A 15,454-nucleotide genomic window follows, 5' to 3' on the forward strand; every position below is an offset into this window, starting at 1 on the left:
AATCCCATAGAAATCCCATAAGAAATATAGACCCAGCACTCGGTGTTGAAAAAAAAAATAGAATTATCGCCAGTTCAATTCATGTTCAATTTTCATGGAATACAGTTTAGTTGCGTTATGAAGCCGCTTACAGGGGTGTAGGGGAATATAATTCTAAGAATTCCTGTACCCCCACTTCCCCTACTTTACAAAAGTGTGAGTGTGGACATGATTATTTTCATAGTCATAGAGGGGGAATGTCTTCAATAGAAATATAAGTCGACAGATTCATAACGCGACTCGATTGTGGTTCAATTTTTGACGCGGTGTCAAAATAATGCTACGATATATTTTTAATTTTTGAAAAAAATAATTTCCGTCACCAGTAAACAGAACCCGAGTTCTGCATACAATTTTTTCAAATTTCAACAATTTCGACAATTTTTTTTTCAGATTACAGCAAAAACCACAAAAATTAAATTTGTCTACGAAATTCAAATCAAAATTACTAAAAAAAAACTTTTCCATTTCCAAAACTGAAAAAAATAATCAGACATTCAAATTGATGTTCAACTTTTTTTTTCTAACTACAGTGAAATTTTCACAAAATTTTTTTATTGCATCAATTCAATTTAACCATAATCTTTTCTATAAATTTATTTTACTCTCCTCTAATAAAAGTAAAGAATAAAATAATTTCGAATTAAAATTCAAAAGTTACAAGGAATGATGTCGATAGACTATTACTTCAAATGTAAGCCTAGCTTCGAAAATTGCATATAAATGTTAATTAATACGTATAGACTGTCTATTAAATTTAATATCTCTCTATAAACCTCATGCGCAGTTACATATAATATTATTCCGAAGATAAGGGGGTAAATTTACCAGTAGCACTAAATATTATAAAATATCGATCGATATAATAATATAATGTTATCTACGGTAATTTCCAGTGAATTCAAATTGCCGGTTATCATAAAACGGACGTAAATTCGCAGCTCGTAATAACTAGTTCCGGTTTAGACTTAAACTGATAATTAAGGGAGGAATTAAATCACTCATTGAAAATTATATATCATCGCGTATTTATTATTTATATCAAAATAACAGCCGCGTAAATAAGATATTGTTGTTGTCGAGGGGTTTCGCGGTTTCATGAAGAGCAACTTCATTACTTCGATGACCGCCTGTATAAAATGAAGTCGCGTTCGTCAATTTATTTGCTGTTCATTATTTTTTTGACTCTGTCACTTTCGGCGATTGAAGGGTATGACGTACTCGCTAAATTTACCGGTGATTATTTTAAAAAATTTTACGTCAGTCAGATTGTGGTTTTTGGATGTTGGGAAAATCACAGTAAGTATTTTTGATTTTTGATAAATTAATAATTTTTTTTTTGTAGCTGTGCAAAAGAAAATTGGTAAGTTAATTGGGATTTATTAACTATTTTTTTTAGTCAGTGTGGCATTTAGTAAATCAATAATGAAGAACACGCATAATAAATTGATGTATGTTAATATAAATGACAATTTGAATTTGGACAAGTTGTTGAAAGTTGACTATTGGAGTCTGGGAATTGTTTTGGATTTAGATTGTCAACGGAGTCAAATTATATTTGATCAGGTAGATTGTAATTTATGTTAATAATTATAAATTTTAGATGTAAATCAAAAATTTGAATAGAGCATTTATGAATTTTTGAATTTTTTTCGGCGCGAATAATTTAAACCGACAAATTCAAATCATGAAAAATTTTTTCCATGAAATTGATGCATTAACATATATGTATATATGTTATATATGTACATTTAATGCCGTAAGATGGACGGTGGTGATGAATTTGATAATTGCTACTTGCTAATTGCTATTAGTAGTTTCCAAAAATTTCGATATCGGAAAATAATCATGGAAATAGATATGAAATTTTATGATTGTTTTCTTCATTTCATTTCATTGTTAGCAACAGTAAATATTTATTTCATTTGTTTAAAGTATTAATTTTTTTTTATATATATGTATGAGTATTGAGTTCTTTAGTGAAAAAAAAAATTCAAAAAATATTCAAATGAATCGGAAAATTTTTATTCATAATGAGACGAGTGGGTCATTATATAGGTGGTAATTATATTTTTCAATATAGAATTGAAAAATTTTTTTTTTCAACGATGCTTCAGTGAAATTTCAGACCTGAGCTGTCGTTTTTGCCTTGCGCTGGGCTCGAACGCAAGACCTTTCACTTGCGGCTAAAACCTTCCAACGCTTTAACCGATACGGCAGCGGCGGGCTTTTTTTTTTTACAAAATTAAAATAAAAAATAAATGTATCATTTTAAAAAATTTTTTTATTTTACTTTTTGAGCAAAACATCACCAATTATATTTTTCACAATTTAATTTACTATGAAATATTTGCAAGTAAGAATTGAAAAAAATTTTTTTAAACTTCCGTGATCTTTTAAAAATTTTTATCTGTCAAAGTACTAAATATTTTTAAAAAATTGAAGTTTTCAGAGCAAAATTTACGTCACAATGAATCTTATTTTTGGTTGATGCCAACGAGTAAAGAAAAAATACCAGATTATTTTCACAAACTTCCACTGAATATCGCTAACGAAATGACTTTGGCTGTTCGCAAAAATAATTATTTACATAACAGTAACAATGACACTAATAATAACAATATAAGTTATATACTCTACGACGTTTACAACCCCAGTTATCGTCACGGCGGTAAACTCAATGTCACTTACATGGGACACTGGAGTCTAAACGATCGTGATAAAGGTAAAAGTTATTTTAATTTAATTTATATGAATTATATATATAAATTAGCAATTAATATAAAGATTCAAACTTTATCAATATGATAAAAATTTCTTTTGTCTTCCGGAGAACTTTTCGAAATGTCATCCGTCTGAGCTGTGAAAACTACATTCAAAACAGCCATATACTTCGTCATGTTAGTACGTCTACAAAAAATAATCGTTCAAAAAATTTCTTTAAGATATTAATTAAAAAAAAAATAAAAAATATCTTACGCAAGATACAATGAGGCTTTTTTGACAGCTTCTGACTGACGTCGTGAGCATCGATGACAATTTTCTCCCAATATTTCGACCATGATTTCTGCAAAAAATATTAACTAACCCGTGTAAAAAAAAATTCGTTCCAAAAATTTTCATGACAGCGAACTTCCAAAATTGCGACAATTCTTAAGATTTTTAGAATTTTGAAAAAATTATAAAGTCAACAATTCGCAACTGGTGTAAAATTGTCAATTCAAATCCATACTAGTTGAAAATTTTTCATACTTCTAATTATTTCCCAGGCTTTTATAAACGGTTTGTCCCCACTTCCTGTTCTCTCTCTTATTTCTCTACATTCCAATATGTGGACTAGTGTTTCTACACGGAGAGAAAAATATCGCCAGATTAAGTATACGTATTGCTATTCTGGCTATACGCTGTATAGTCATTTTACTTAACGATACGCCGTATAGCCAATTCAGCTATACAGAGTATCCTCACAGTGGATCGTCAAAATGACGATCCGTATCCTTATTTTAGGCATTTTATGAATCGCTGACATGACTATTGCGCAAACTCTGTATTTAGGCATCCGGCAACCGAGAACGATGATACGTATAGCCAATTTAGCTATACGGATCCTCACGCTGGCTATACAGATACTTATATCAACGAAACTACATATCGTTACAAAGGCTATTCGTCGTATTGTTAAATTAAATAAACGAATACTTAACCTAACCCAAAAACGTATCTTTACTTTAACGATACTATAGATCATTAAATTAATATGAGAGTATTCCTAAATTAGGTATACGAATCGTTATTCTGACGATACGTCATTTGAGGATACATTGGATAGTCATTCTGACGATATTGCACGCCTCGGAAGCGAAGCGGAGACGTTGTGCTTTATAACCAACCTGTCAAGGTCACACGATTTCCACTCATTAAAGTGCATATATTTTTTTTCTATTACTCTTACACATTATGAAAAGCACATCAATATAAAGCTGAAACACTAATAAATAATCCTAATACTTTTTTTAATTTGTCTAATATGTATTAATATAAAAAAAAGTTCATTAAAAAAAATTTATCGTGGACGTCCATTAGTCTGTGGTTAAAAAAAACGGCGTGGTACGGATATCTCTAGAACGACTTGACGAAACTACTTAATTTTTTTTTCAAAATTTTCAGAAATAAGCAAAGAAGGTTCCTTTCGAAAATCACTACTGTAGGCCTTTTCGTTTTTTTAAAAATAAATCATTACGGTTAAAACCGGAAATCTTACATGTAAACAAACACACACTGCCGCCATTTTTCATTAGGAATGTTCTCCTTATTTATTTTTTTTTTACTTTTATTACCGTATATTTACCATGGAAATTTCTATGGGAAAAGAGCGGGATATTCAATTTTATTCGAAATTTAACTTTTAAAAAAAAATATAACATGAGCGTTCGAGGCGTGCACTTTTGGATTTTCCAAATTTTTTACCCCACGACGAGTAATTTTTACTCCTAATTATTTCAAAGTTCCAAAAATATTGAGAATGGTTTCAATTTTTTAAGTTCACTGTCAGCAACATTTTTGGAACGAATATTTTTGTACATGGAAAGTATTTTGTTTGAAAAAACTTTAAAATTGCTAAGTAATACTTACGTTTAAGAACTTTGCCCTCGTCTGTACAAGGACCTTCACTCATCAAACACGAATAATGACGAGCTAAACATTGTTCGTCTTCTAGTAATAACGTTACGTCAACCATACCTTGATAAAGTTCATCGTAATAATTATTTCTTTTTATATATATCGCTTCAGGATCATATTTATCGGTTATATTTTCGTAACCCTCTGGATAATTAATTCTTGAATAAAAATAAAAATGAAAATTGTAAATAGTAAAATTTAAAAATTCAAATTGAAAAATTCTTACTTAATAAAATCTATCGAAGTGTCTACTAATCTTTTTAAACTAGGTCGGCATTTGCCGCATTTAGTTGCAATTATTTCGGGAATACATCCTAGAGAAAAAAAAATTTTTTTTTTGTGTCAGAAAAAAATACAAATTTATTTATTATACAGAAAAAAACGATTTCTTGGCCCAGAAAAATTTCATTTGCCCTAAGAAAGTATTTGCATTATGAATTGAAAACAAAAATTTTTTTGGGACGAGCAATTCTTCTTTTCTATGTAAGAATAATTATTAAAAAAAAAAAAACAAATTATAAGCTTACTTTTAAATGCAGTCAATTGAGGTGTACACCGATTTTCATTCATAAAACATTTGTATAAAAATTTAAAATATCTCTGACTTTTTAAAATTTCGCGGTAATCAAACAACTCAGCGGGAAATACTGGATAAGGATTTTCATCTTCAACCTTCTCAGCACTAGTATTAATTATCACGGTACAAAATACCAAAAGTAGATACAAATATGACATCTTGTCTTCAACTGTTGACTAAAGAAATTTTTTTCATTTTTATATCACCCGTATTGACATAAAATTTCTATTAATACGTTTTTAATTTCGGTTTACTTGCGTAGTATTTTTTTAAAAGAAATAAAACACAGCAGCATGTTGGTAGAAAATTTATAAATTAAATAATTTATTATTTTTTTTATGATGAATAACGGAAATGATTATTAGTCAGGTTGTCGTAAAGAATTAATTAAAAATAAATTTAATTATCTAGGTACTTTAACAATTTCCTTGACGCAGTACAAGTACAAAAGACGTGGAAATCTTTATGGTCTTGTTTTAAATGCGTCGATTGTTGTAAGAATTTATTTTATATATATATGGGTCTTTCCATGTCAAATCAACAAAATTTTAATTCGTCTTCTTTTATTGTAAATGAAAGAAACCAACATCCGCTCAGAGTTCCTGATCGTAAAAAAAAAATTAACATTAAAATTATTAATTAGAGCCAGGATTTTTACTTTGATTTAAAAATAACAATTAATTATTAATGATGTCAAATTTTTTATATTACGGCGGAAATATTGGTCGTATAAAAAAATTTTTTAAATAAAAGTTGTTCAAAATTCAATTTTCTAAAAAAAATGTCTCTTGTGATTTTTTTTTAGGATTAATGAGGAAGCCGTAATTTCAAAATTAAGATTTTCATAATTAACAAAAATTTGAATCATTCATTATGAATCTAATTTTGGAATTCCGGTGAAAATATTGGTCGTATAAAAAAATTTTTCAAACAAAAGTTGTGGGAAATTTAATTTTGTAAAAAAAATGTCTCTTATAATTTTTGCTTAGGACTAATAAGAAAGCCGTAATTTCAAAATTAAGATTTTTGTAATTAACACAAATTTGAATCACTCATTATGAATCTTAATTTTGGATTCACGGTGAAAATATTGGTCGTATCAAAAAATCATAAGAGACATTTTTTTTATAAAATTAAATTTCCCACAACTTTTGTTTCAAAATTTTTATGATAAAACCAATATTTTCGCTGTAATATCAAATATTAGAACCATTAATTTCAAAATTAAGGCAAAAATCTTGTCCCTATTAATTAGATTTATTTTTTCGAGCTCTGGTTCGATTTAATTATTTTGATAATGAAAAAGTGGAATCAAAAAAAAGTTTTACTGATGGGTATTTTTGAACGCAGTTATTTTGTTGTTAACGTTGATTTGGAACGTAGTAACCCATATATAATTTATATTTATTACCAATTTCCTTTAAAAATAAAATATTTCTACATAAAATTTAACTACAGGTTGATCATCCTCCGGTACCGGATTACAATACATACATTCACAATCCGATAAATCCGCATTTAGATACAATGCATCGATACAATTACGCTCTGACACTTCAATTGCGTGATTATTACAATTTTACGTTAGTATTCAATTATTAAAAAAATTTAATTTAAACATGAGATGAAGTAACAATTAATTGGCACTAGAATGAATTTGAAAAGAGGAACGACTTGGGGTTATTTGATAAACGGAACTTTTAATGGAATAATTGGAGACATGATGAAAGGGCTCGTAGATTTCGGAGCGACTCCATTTCAGTACAAACCCGAAAGACTTGATGCCATTGAGTATACGGTTCAGGCCTGGATGGCAAGACCCTGTTTCATATTCAGGCATCCTACGACCAATGAGCTGAGCAACCCGTTTTTGAAACCCTTTGAGATGAAAGTTTGGTACGTTATTGCCATCTTTGCTGCTGTCAATTGGATTTTTTTGTATACGTCTGTCAAACTCGAACACAAGCTGGTTATGAAGCAGCCCGTTTGCACTTTGGATACTTATCCTGCGTCAGAGATCATTATGATCACTACTTCTGCGATTTGTCAGCAAGGTAGGGGACAAGATTTAGTAAATTTGGGCCAGCTAAAGTTTTTACGAGAAATTTAAAAATTTGTTTCCTAGTCCGAAAATTTTATTTTCATAATTTTGTAGAAATTTCGCTAAAATAAATTGACTGCGTCAAACTGCACAGAAAAAAAGAATTTCATGTTACAAGAAATATTTTGCATTATTAATTAAAGATCAAAATTTTCTTAGGGCTGGAAAAAATTTTTCGGGGCAAGTAAACATTTTTTTGGGGTGAGTATAAATTTTTCGCGCCAAGAAATCCTTTTTTTCTGTGTGGGAAATTCATTACTTTTGAGGTTGGGTGCCTTTTTAATTTTAATAAGGATGAGAGATTGGATGAATGGGCAGTGTCCAGGCCAGGATAAATTATCGGGCAGCCCTAAATATTGAGGCACAATATAACGGTATTAATATCTTGTGTACGTGGACACTGTGTGTTGTTTACAGATACACTACGTCACGTTCTATAAATACTTATCAGCTCTATTTCCGTTCAAACAGATTAAAATTTATTTATTACAAATTATTATTTAAAAAATTATATTTAGTTAATTAATCAATATTACGGGAACGTTGCACTATTGCACGCCTCGAACGCGAAGCTTTATATTTTTTTTTAATTTTCCGACAGGAATTAAAAGTATTAAAAAATTTTTTTTTATTCTTAGATGGTCCATTTTGCCTTCTTGCTTAAATTTGATACTTGAATGACAGCTAAAGATTTTTTAAAAATAATTTTCTAGGACTGAGTGACGGGCCACGATTTTATGCAGGACGTATTGTCTTCATATTTCTTTTTATATGGGGATTTTTACTCTATCAATTTTACTCAGCTAGTATCGTAGGTTCTTTGCTGGCCGGAAAACCTAAATGGATAAATACTTTGCAAGATCTCGCTGACAGTAACCTAGAAGTTGGTATTGAAGATATTGCATACAATTATGATTTTTTTGCAGTAAGTTTTCTTTTAAATTAAATCATCAACGGAGTGAATTTGGCTGCCCAATTTCGAAACAGAGTAGGGGAGGGTGGGGCAGAGCGGCCCCCCTAAGCCAATTATTACTTTTTGTGGCTTTCAACCATAAGATCACTTTACTTTTGTCCTATTTCGAACAAATTTATGGACATTTTGCCAAAATTCTGAAAAATAAAAAATTTTTTTTGTGGGGCAGAGCGGCCCTCCTCCAAAAAATGATAAAAAAATTTTTTAAGGTGTAATAAATCGTTCACTCTCGATTACCTTAATTACTAATTGTTATTTAATAAAAAAAAAAAAACAATTCTATAGTTTTACTTTATTTCAAAAATTTATCACCAAAAAAAAAAAATTTTATTTTTATAAATTTTTAGTGACCAAATTTGCCTCTTACATAGAAACGGCCGAAAAATATGAAAAAATAATTTTTTCGGAAGTTTCGGCTGGTCCATTTTGCCCCAGGTTATGCGTAGGGCTAGAAATGTGGAATTCTACTAATTTTTTTTTAATTTGACGATAAAAATATTAAAAAATCACTTTTTCGAAATTTAGGGCTTGTTAATTTTGCCCCAAATGTCATGCGTAGGGGTAAAAATGCGCAAACATATCGGATTTATAGTAATTAGTCGAAAAAAAAAAATTTTTTTTGATCAAAATTTCAGGGGGGCCGCTCTGCCCCACCCTCCCCAACTGTCCCTCTGTGTTTTGAAATTGGGCACCTGAATTATTGACATAGATTTTTTCCAGACGACAACGGACCCTGTAGCTCAGCAGCTGTACCGCGAAAAAGTAGCCGTCAATAAAAAGCGTAAGCGAGAGCCTTATTATACAATTGAAGAAGGTCTTCAGAGAATGCAAAAAGGCGGGTTTGCTTTTCATGTTGACGTTGCGACCGCTTATAAAATAATTGAAGTAATTAAAAATTTATTTTATTATTCTATCCAATGGAAAATTTGAGTTCTAGCTCGGGCTTGAAAACTCCAAAAATTATGACAGAACAGGAGAAAATTATGACATAAAATTATGACGTCAATTTATGACGTCAAATTTTGTAGTCATTTAAAATCCAATTGACAAAAATAAAAAAAAACATTTATTGTATTAAACTTATCTGTAATCTCTTCCTAATACTTGATTTTTATCGTAATCTTAATGCAATATTGAGGGTAATTAAGGAAAGAAAGCTCATTAAATTTTCGAACAAAATCCCTGATAAAATCCAGTTAAATCTAGTTTTTGTAAATTATTTGACAATGAGTCAAAATTTTCTCCATTATTCTGTAATTATATTTATCTGAGAGAAAAATAAAATACTGTTTCATTTTTTTTAAACAGGAAACATTTGACGTCAATGAAATATGTGACTTAGTTGAAATTCAATTATTCCCGCCAAAACATACCGCAACAGCAACGGCGAGGTTTTCGCCTTTCAAAAAAATGGTCACTTATGGGTAAAAAAAAATATCTATGGAAAATTTTGAGTCACTGATTATGATTTTTCAGATTGAGACAGGTAGTGGAGCACGGAATGGCCCGTAGGTTGAGAAATGTATGGATGCATCGAAGACCAGAGTGTCCGGAAAGTCACAAAGACGATCCAGTCCCTATAATGATCACCGAATTCAGTCCCGCGTTATTTCTTATGTCATGTGGGTGGTTTGTGTCGATGTGCATTGTAATAGGGGAAAAATTGGCGATGAAAAAACAAGAAATTGGAGAAATTAGGGATGGCGATGCTGGTGCTGACGGTTACGAAGATCCAGAAGATTTTGATCGACAAACGGCATCGACTAATTCACAGACTAGTAGAAAGTCTGGATAGTTTTTATTTTAATAAACTATTAATTTATGGAATTTTATATTTTATAGATAAATATATTTTTAGCTATGCATTAATGATTTATTTATTGTATAGAAAACCGATAAGGTGAGATGACGAATACTAGGATTTTGAATATTTTTAATTTTTTGATTAAGAGCCGAGTAAAAACTTGAAATTAAATTTCAAAAATCGACGGTTACTTGATAAGATTTTTTTTTTTTACTAGTCCTGGACTCGAACGCACGACCTTACGCTTGCGGTAAAGCCTTTCTACGCTTTAACTCATACGGCAATGGCGGGATTTTTTATTTGAAAAGTGAAATAAAAATTAAATGTATCGTTTTTGAAGTTTTTTCAGCAAAACAGCACACAGAAAAAAAAAATTTTTGACTGAAGGTAAATATTCTTGATTCAAAAATATTTTTTTTGAGACCTAAATTTTCTTAGATAAAGTAGAAATTTTCTCCGACCAAGACGATTTTTTTTTAACCAAGACAAATTCTCTTGGCTCAAGAAAATCTTGACTTGGTTCCCAAAAACGTTTGTCTTCAAAAATATTTTCTTGACTCAAGATAACTTTTTTTTCGGTGCAGTAATGCATCGATACAATAGCACAGGTGTAATTGCACCTCTTTAGAATTTGTTTTTTTATCCAATCATAAATAATTAAGTTATCATTATATTAAATATTTTTGAGAAATTTAATTACAAAGAAAAAAAAGTCGAGATAAAAGTTTTATTAGATCAGTGGCATTAAATTTTTTAAATTAAAAGTATTATATTATGACGATGAATTGAACAAAATTTTGTTTTTAAGTATAATATACAGTTATCAGAAACTTCTATAATTATCAACTTCGATAAAAAATATACCGCCTGATCGTTTTTGGTAAATATTTTTTTAAAACTGGGTTAAGTTGTTTTTTAAAAATTAATTTCTTCTGCCAACGTACTCATATACTAAATTTAATTTTAATTGCTTTCATTGAGTCTTTTATTCAGATTTCTTTTTTCTTTAGAAGGGGGGGGGGGAGTCTAAATTTATATTTTTCATTCATGTATAAAAAAAAATATATAAATTCTCTGTTGGTCTACTGCCGCAATTGTAGAAAAAATTGGCAAAAAAATGCTGTCTAAAATTGACAATTAAAATTCGAGTCAAATTAACTCTATGCTCTATTATTTGAATAATTTTGACGTCAAGTAGCAGTACAAGATCAATGCCGACTTACTGTCCACTTGCTTATCAGGATCATTCATAAAAAAAAAATTTCAATTTTTCCTGAACAGCCAAGTTGGCATCAAGTTGGCCGGAAGCCGGCATTTCCATAAATTGACGGCAACTGGTCAACAACTTTTTTAAGAAAGTCGGTGGGAAAAGTTGACTTCCATTAGTTTAATTAGTCTTCTTGGTGTAAAATTGTCTTCAATTTTATCAGAAAGTTGGCGACAAATTGCAGTAGTAGATTGTCGTCAACTTTTTGAAAAAGTTGGTAACAACTTGTAGTCAACAGTTACAACGGCTGAAGTTGTCGTCAAATTGATCGCAACTAATTGACACCAACTTTCTTACCAGAAAGTCTTGCAATCAGGAGTTTTAATCTGATAGTCAAGTTGGCCGCAACTTGTCGACAATCTACTGCCGCAACCTGACGCCAAGTTGGCCGCAAAAGTTTGCATTTCCATAAGTTGATGGCAACTTTCCGAGAAATTTGTCGACAACTTTCAGCTCGTGTACCTGTTGCTGACAACTTGTGGTCAACAGTTACACAGGCTGAAAGTTGTTGACAATTTTCTCGGAAAGTTGCCGTCAACTTATGGAAATGCAAACTTTTGCGGCCAACTTGGCGACAGGTTACGGCAGTAGATTGTCGCCAAGTTGCCGCCAACTTGGCTATCAGGGAAAATAATAAAATTATTTTATATCGATTGTTGCGCATAAAAGTTCCTTCTTTGATGATTGCCGCCAACTTATCACTTATCGTCAGCAGATAAATTATCGCGTTTTAAATCTCATCTCAATTGCAATTCTTAATTAAATGTTTCAATGTTCACTTGTAACTCTGACCAAACAAAATTCAGCTTTGAAAAATAACAAAAAATAAAATATTTATATCGACAATAATAAAAAAAAATGTATGAATTATTGAATCGATTGTTACACACAAGAAAAACTAAATAAGGCCACAGGAAGAAAGTAGGTCGGAAATGATAGCGAGATAGCATTAAACGTTGAATACTTTTCCAAGTTTTTTTTTTATTATTTTCTAACGGTACTGAACATGCATTTGCCATCACTACACCTCGTTAAACATTTAAATTGCTGCGATAGGTCATGAATTTTCCATAGCTATGTGTAATTTAAACAATTAACTTTGAACTTAAGAGTTTTCAAATAAAAACAAACGTCAAAAGTTATATTCAAAGTTGTAATATTTCAAAATATATATATTTTATTTAAAGATATATCTTTAAAAAGGCCATTTGGCATCCGAAATGGAAGTATATATATATATATATAGTTTAATAATCACCCATCAAAAATTTTCAAAGATATAAACAATGGGATTATCACCATAACACATGAGTCAATTATGTGACTTTGAACCCTTATTAAAAGTCGAAAAATTATCGTAAAACAAAAAATAAAAAAAGGAAAATATAGCTTTTTCTGTCGGCTATCAAGTTCTTTTTACATAATAAGGATAGATGTACCCGTTAAAAAGTTATTTACGAAAAACAACAAAAAAGTAGGATTTTCCGTTTTTTTTTTTGAATTTCAAATGTCCACCATTTCTAAACTATTTGACCGATTTCGCTCATCTTCGAACGTAACCAAGCTAATTGTTCATAGAATAAGTGTGCCAAGTTTCATTAAGATCTGTTAAAAATTGTGGCCGCTATCGTCGCAATGGCGCGTTATCTACACAGACACATACAAACTTTTGAACCGGTATTTTTGGAACCTACTAATGAATTATGATAGATTACGGCAAAATTCTTTGAAAATTTCACCATGAGGACACATGCAAAAGATTTCTATGAAATCTACTAAAAATGTGAGCTGCTGAGAACAATAAAAGTGTAATTTCCTAGGCGAGGTCGCGTCAATGTTAATTACGTTTATTGTCAGGAAAGTTATTATCAGCAAGCAGGATCTCACTTGACGCCTACAAAATTATTACATCTCGTTACTTATTACTCATTACTGATGTACGTTCGATGTCTATTGCATAACATTAAGATCATGCTAATACACTAGATTTATTATTCACAAATATAATTATAATTATATTTACAAAATTACGTTTGTTTGTCGATAAAAAAAAATTTCCATTGTAAAAAAAAAATTCAAATGATTATAAAATAAAGAATCGAGTTGTCGGATAAAGATGAAGATAAAGAATCGTAATTAGTAGGGTATTAAAATGATTAAGTAGACTGTGGATCGATAGAATAAAACAAAAGTGATGGGATAGGATGGTGTGGTATGGAATGGGATGTAATTAGTCGGTTGGTATAAATGCGGTTGTGAAGCTCGGGATCGGTTTACTTGGTTGCGAAATGCACGACAAGTTGTTTAGTTGTTGTCGTGCGCTGATGCACATCTCGGTTGTATTACTGTTAGTTATTCTCAGTGCATCGCAATGCTATCAGCGGCCTCCGTCAAACGGTTATATGACGCGGTGGGACAAAATTAATCTAGACGAAATTTTCGAGAATAAAAAATTGCTGCACCATTACTTCAACTGTCTTATGAACAAGGGACCGTGTCCACCCGATGGTCGCGAGTTGAGACGTAAGCTGGTTTTTTGGTTTTGGTTTTGTTTTTATTTTTATTTTATTTACTGAGCTACTTATTATTTTAGGAGCATTACCGGAAGCGCTGGAGACAGAGTGTGCGAAGTGCTCGAAAAGTCAGAGAGACGGTGCGATTAAAATAATTAAATACTTGAGGTAATTATCAATTTCGGGTTTACTTGAGTGTAAGTTGATGACGTTGTTTTAAATTTAAAAAAAAGCGACTTTTGAAGACACAACGTGAACTCGGACCACTGAAATTGTAGAATTGTAAACTAGAATTAACTTACTGTAAAAAATTAAGATACTGAAAGCAGGCGTCTAATAGTTTTTGGATTTTTTAAAAAACGATAACTTATAAAAAAAAATATTTAAAAACATTGCACTTATAGTTTTTTAAATTTTCTACATGCGCATATTTTTAGTTTTTTTTTTGTAAATGATTTTTTGAAAAAAAAAAATCCGAAAATTTTTAATTGTCTGCTAACTTCAGGATCATAACAAATTATGGATTTTAATTAAATCCGAATTTACTCCGACCCGGGATTTTAATATTAAAATAAACTCTGGAGTGAAATTTACTCCGAAGGGATTAGATAAATAAACAGTCATCCGCTCCAGATTTACTCGGCTAATTTCTTATAATGTATACAGAAAAAAAGAATTTCTGAGCGCAAGAATTTTTTTGTATTATAAATTAAACAAAAAATTTTTTTGGGACAAGGAAAAATTTATTGACTCAAAAAGTTTTTTTTTGCTCTGAGAAAATTTATTCTCGCTGTAAGAAAATTTCTGTTTTCAATTCATAGTGCAAAAAATTTCTTGGGCTGGGAAAAAATTTTTTTGGGGCGAGTAAAGAATTCTTGTGCCAGGAAATTTTTTTTTTCTGTGTATGGGAATTGAAAGTCCGGAGAAAATCTGGAGTGATTGCGGACCGGATGACTGTTTATTTATTTAGTCCCCTCGGTACGAAATTTACTCCAAAGGAAAGTTTAATTTAAAATTGACAGTCCGAATCGGAGTGAATGCATTGAAATAAAATCTAGATCACTCCGAAATCACTCAGCTGAAAAAATAAACTCCCTGTTTACTCCGTATGCAGAGTGTTTTTTTTTGAACTCCGGAACTCCGTGAATTTGGATTTAAGAAAATCCGTAATCTCTCCGAATCGACCCCTAATTTTTTGCAGTAAGACACATTATATTTATTTGTTATATTATTTACAGGGAATATAAAACAAAGGAATTTGAAATACTTGCCAAGAAGTATGATCCTGATGGAATATATCGTCGTAAATATTTTAATTCAGATGAAAATTTTACGTAATTTTAATTTAAAAATATAAAATTATTTGTAACCGATTATTTATTTTGTTAAAACAAATCTAAATATATAAATATATATTTTTTTTATATTATTAACTGACTTTAAGATATTTATTAACTGTCAGATTGATTGTAACTTTAAAATGTCGAGTGCAGTCATCGA

At 30.3% G+C, this 15,454-nt stretch overlaps 3 protein-coding genes across 3 annotated transcripts in view; 2 read left to right on the forward strand and 1 right to left on the reverse strand.

Moving 5' to 3' along the window:
- The first annotated feature begins 793 nt into the window (after nt 1-793).
- Nucleotides 794-10,217, forward strand: LOC130666718 (ionotropic receptor 75a-like). Its single transcript, XM_057467951.1, has 10 exons — nt 794-1,338; nt 1,439-1,605; nt 2,485-2,764; nt 5,708-5,790; nt 6,755-6,879; nt 6,947-7,350; nt 8,111-8,322; nt 9,091-9,255; nt 9,679-9,794; nt 9,847-10,217. The coding sequence occupies exons 1-10, from the start codon at nt 1,179-1,181 to the stop codon at nt 10,163-10,165; spliced, it is 2,031 nt and encodes a 676-aa protein (XP_057323934.1). The 5' UTR covers nt 794-1,178; the 3' UTR covers nt 10,166-10,217.
- The window catches only part of LOC130666801 (uncharacterized), a 65,373-nt gene continuing 52,679 nt past the window's right edge, over nt 2,761-15,454 (reverse strand). The window contains exons 2-6 of the mRNA XM_057468078.1: nt 5,247-5,472; nt 4,946-5,033; nt 4,672-4,877; nt 3,019-3,106; nt 2,761-2,949 (exon numbers count right to left, since the gene is read on the reverse strand). Coding sequence (XP_057324061.1) covers nt 2,829-2,949; nt 3,019-3,106; nt 4,672-4,877; nt 4,946-5,033; nt 5,247-5,454 — 711 coding nt within the window. The 5' untranslated portion in view covers nt 5,455-5,472 and the 3' untranslated portion in view covers nt 2,761-2,828. The remainder of the gene's footprint in view (nt 2,950-3,018; nt 3,107-4,671; nt 4,878-4,945; nt 5,034-5,246; nt 5,473-15,454) is intronic.
- On the forward strand, nt 13,661-15,383 carry LOC130666810 (ejaculatory bulb-specific protein 3-like). Its single transcript, XM_057468091.1, has 3 exons — nt 13,661-13,964; nt 14,035-14,122; nt 15,193-15,383. Exons 1-3 carry the CDS (start codon nt 13,730-13,732, stop codon nt 15,290-15,292), a joined length of 423 nt encoding a protein of 140 aa, XP_057324074.1. The 5' UTR covers nt 13,661-13,729; the 3' UTR covers nt 15,293-15,383.

The sequence above is a fragment of the Microplitis mediator genome, chromosome 1 (assembly GCF_029852145.1).
Source record: "Microplitis mediator isolate UGA2020A chromosome 1, iyMicMedi2.1, whole genome shotgun sequence".
Classification (NCBI taxonomy): Eukaryota; Metazoa; Arthropoda; class Insecta; order Hymenoptera; family Braconidae; genus Microplitis; species Microplitis mediator.

Coding starts and splice junctions, on each gene's coding strand:
- LOC130666810 (XM_057468091.1), top strand. CDS start 13,730: ATGCACGACAAGTTGTTTAGTTGTTGTCGTGCGCTGATGCACATCTCG. Junction 13,965..14,034: donor CGATGGTCGCGAGTTGAGAC/GTAAGCTGGTTT, acceptor TTATTATTTTAG/GAGCATTACCGGAAGCGCTG. Junction 14,123..15,192: donor AAAATAATTAAATACTTGAG/GTAATTATCAAT, acceptor TATTATTTACAG/GGAATATAAAACAAAGGAAT.
- LOC130666718 (XM_057467951.1), top strand. CDS start 1,179: ATGAAGTCGCGTTCGTCAATTTATTTGCTGTTCATTATTTTTTTGACT. Junction 1,606..2,484: donor GTCAAATTATATTTGATCAG/GTAGATTGTAAT, acceptor AAAAAATTGAAG/TTTTCAGAGCAAAATTTACG. Junction 8,323..9,090: donor ACAATTATGATTTTTTTGCA/GTAAGTTTTCTT, acceptor GATTTTTTCCAG/ACGACAACGGACCCTGTAGC.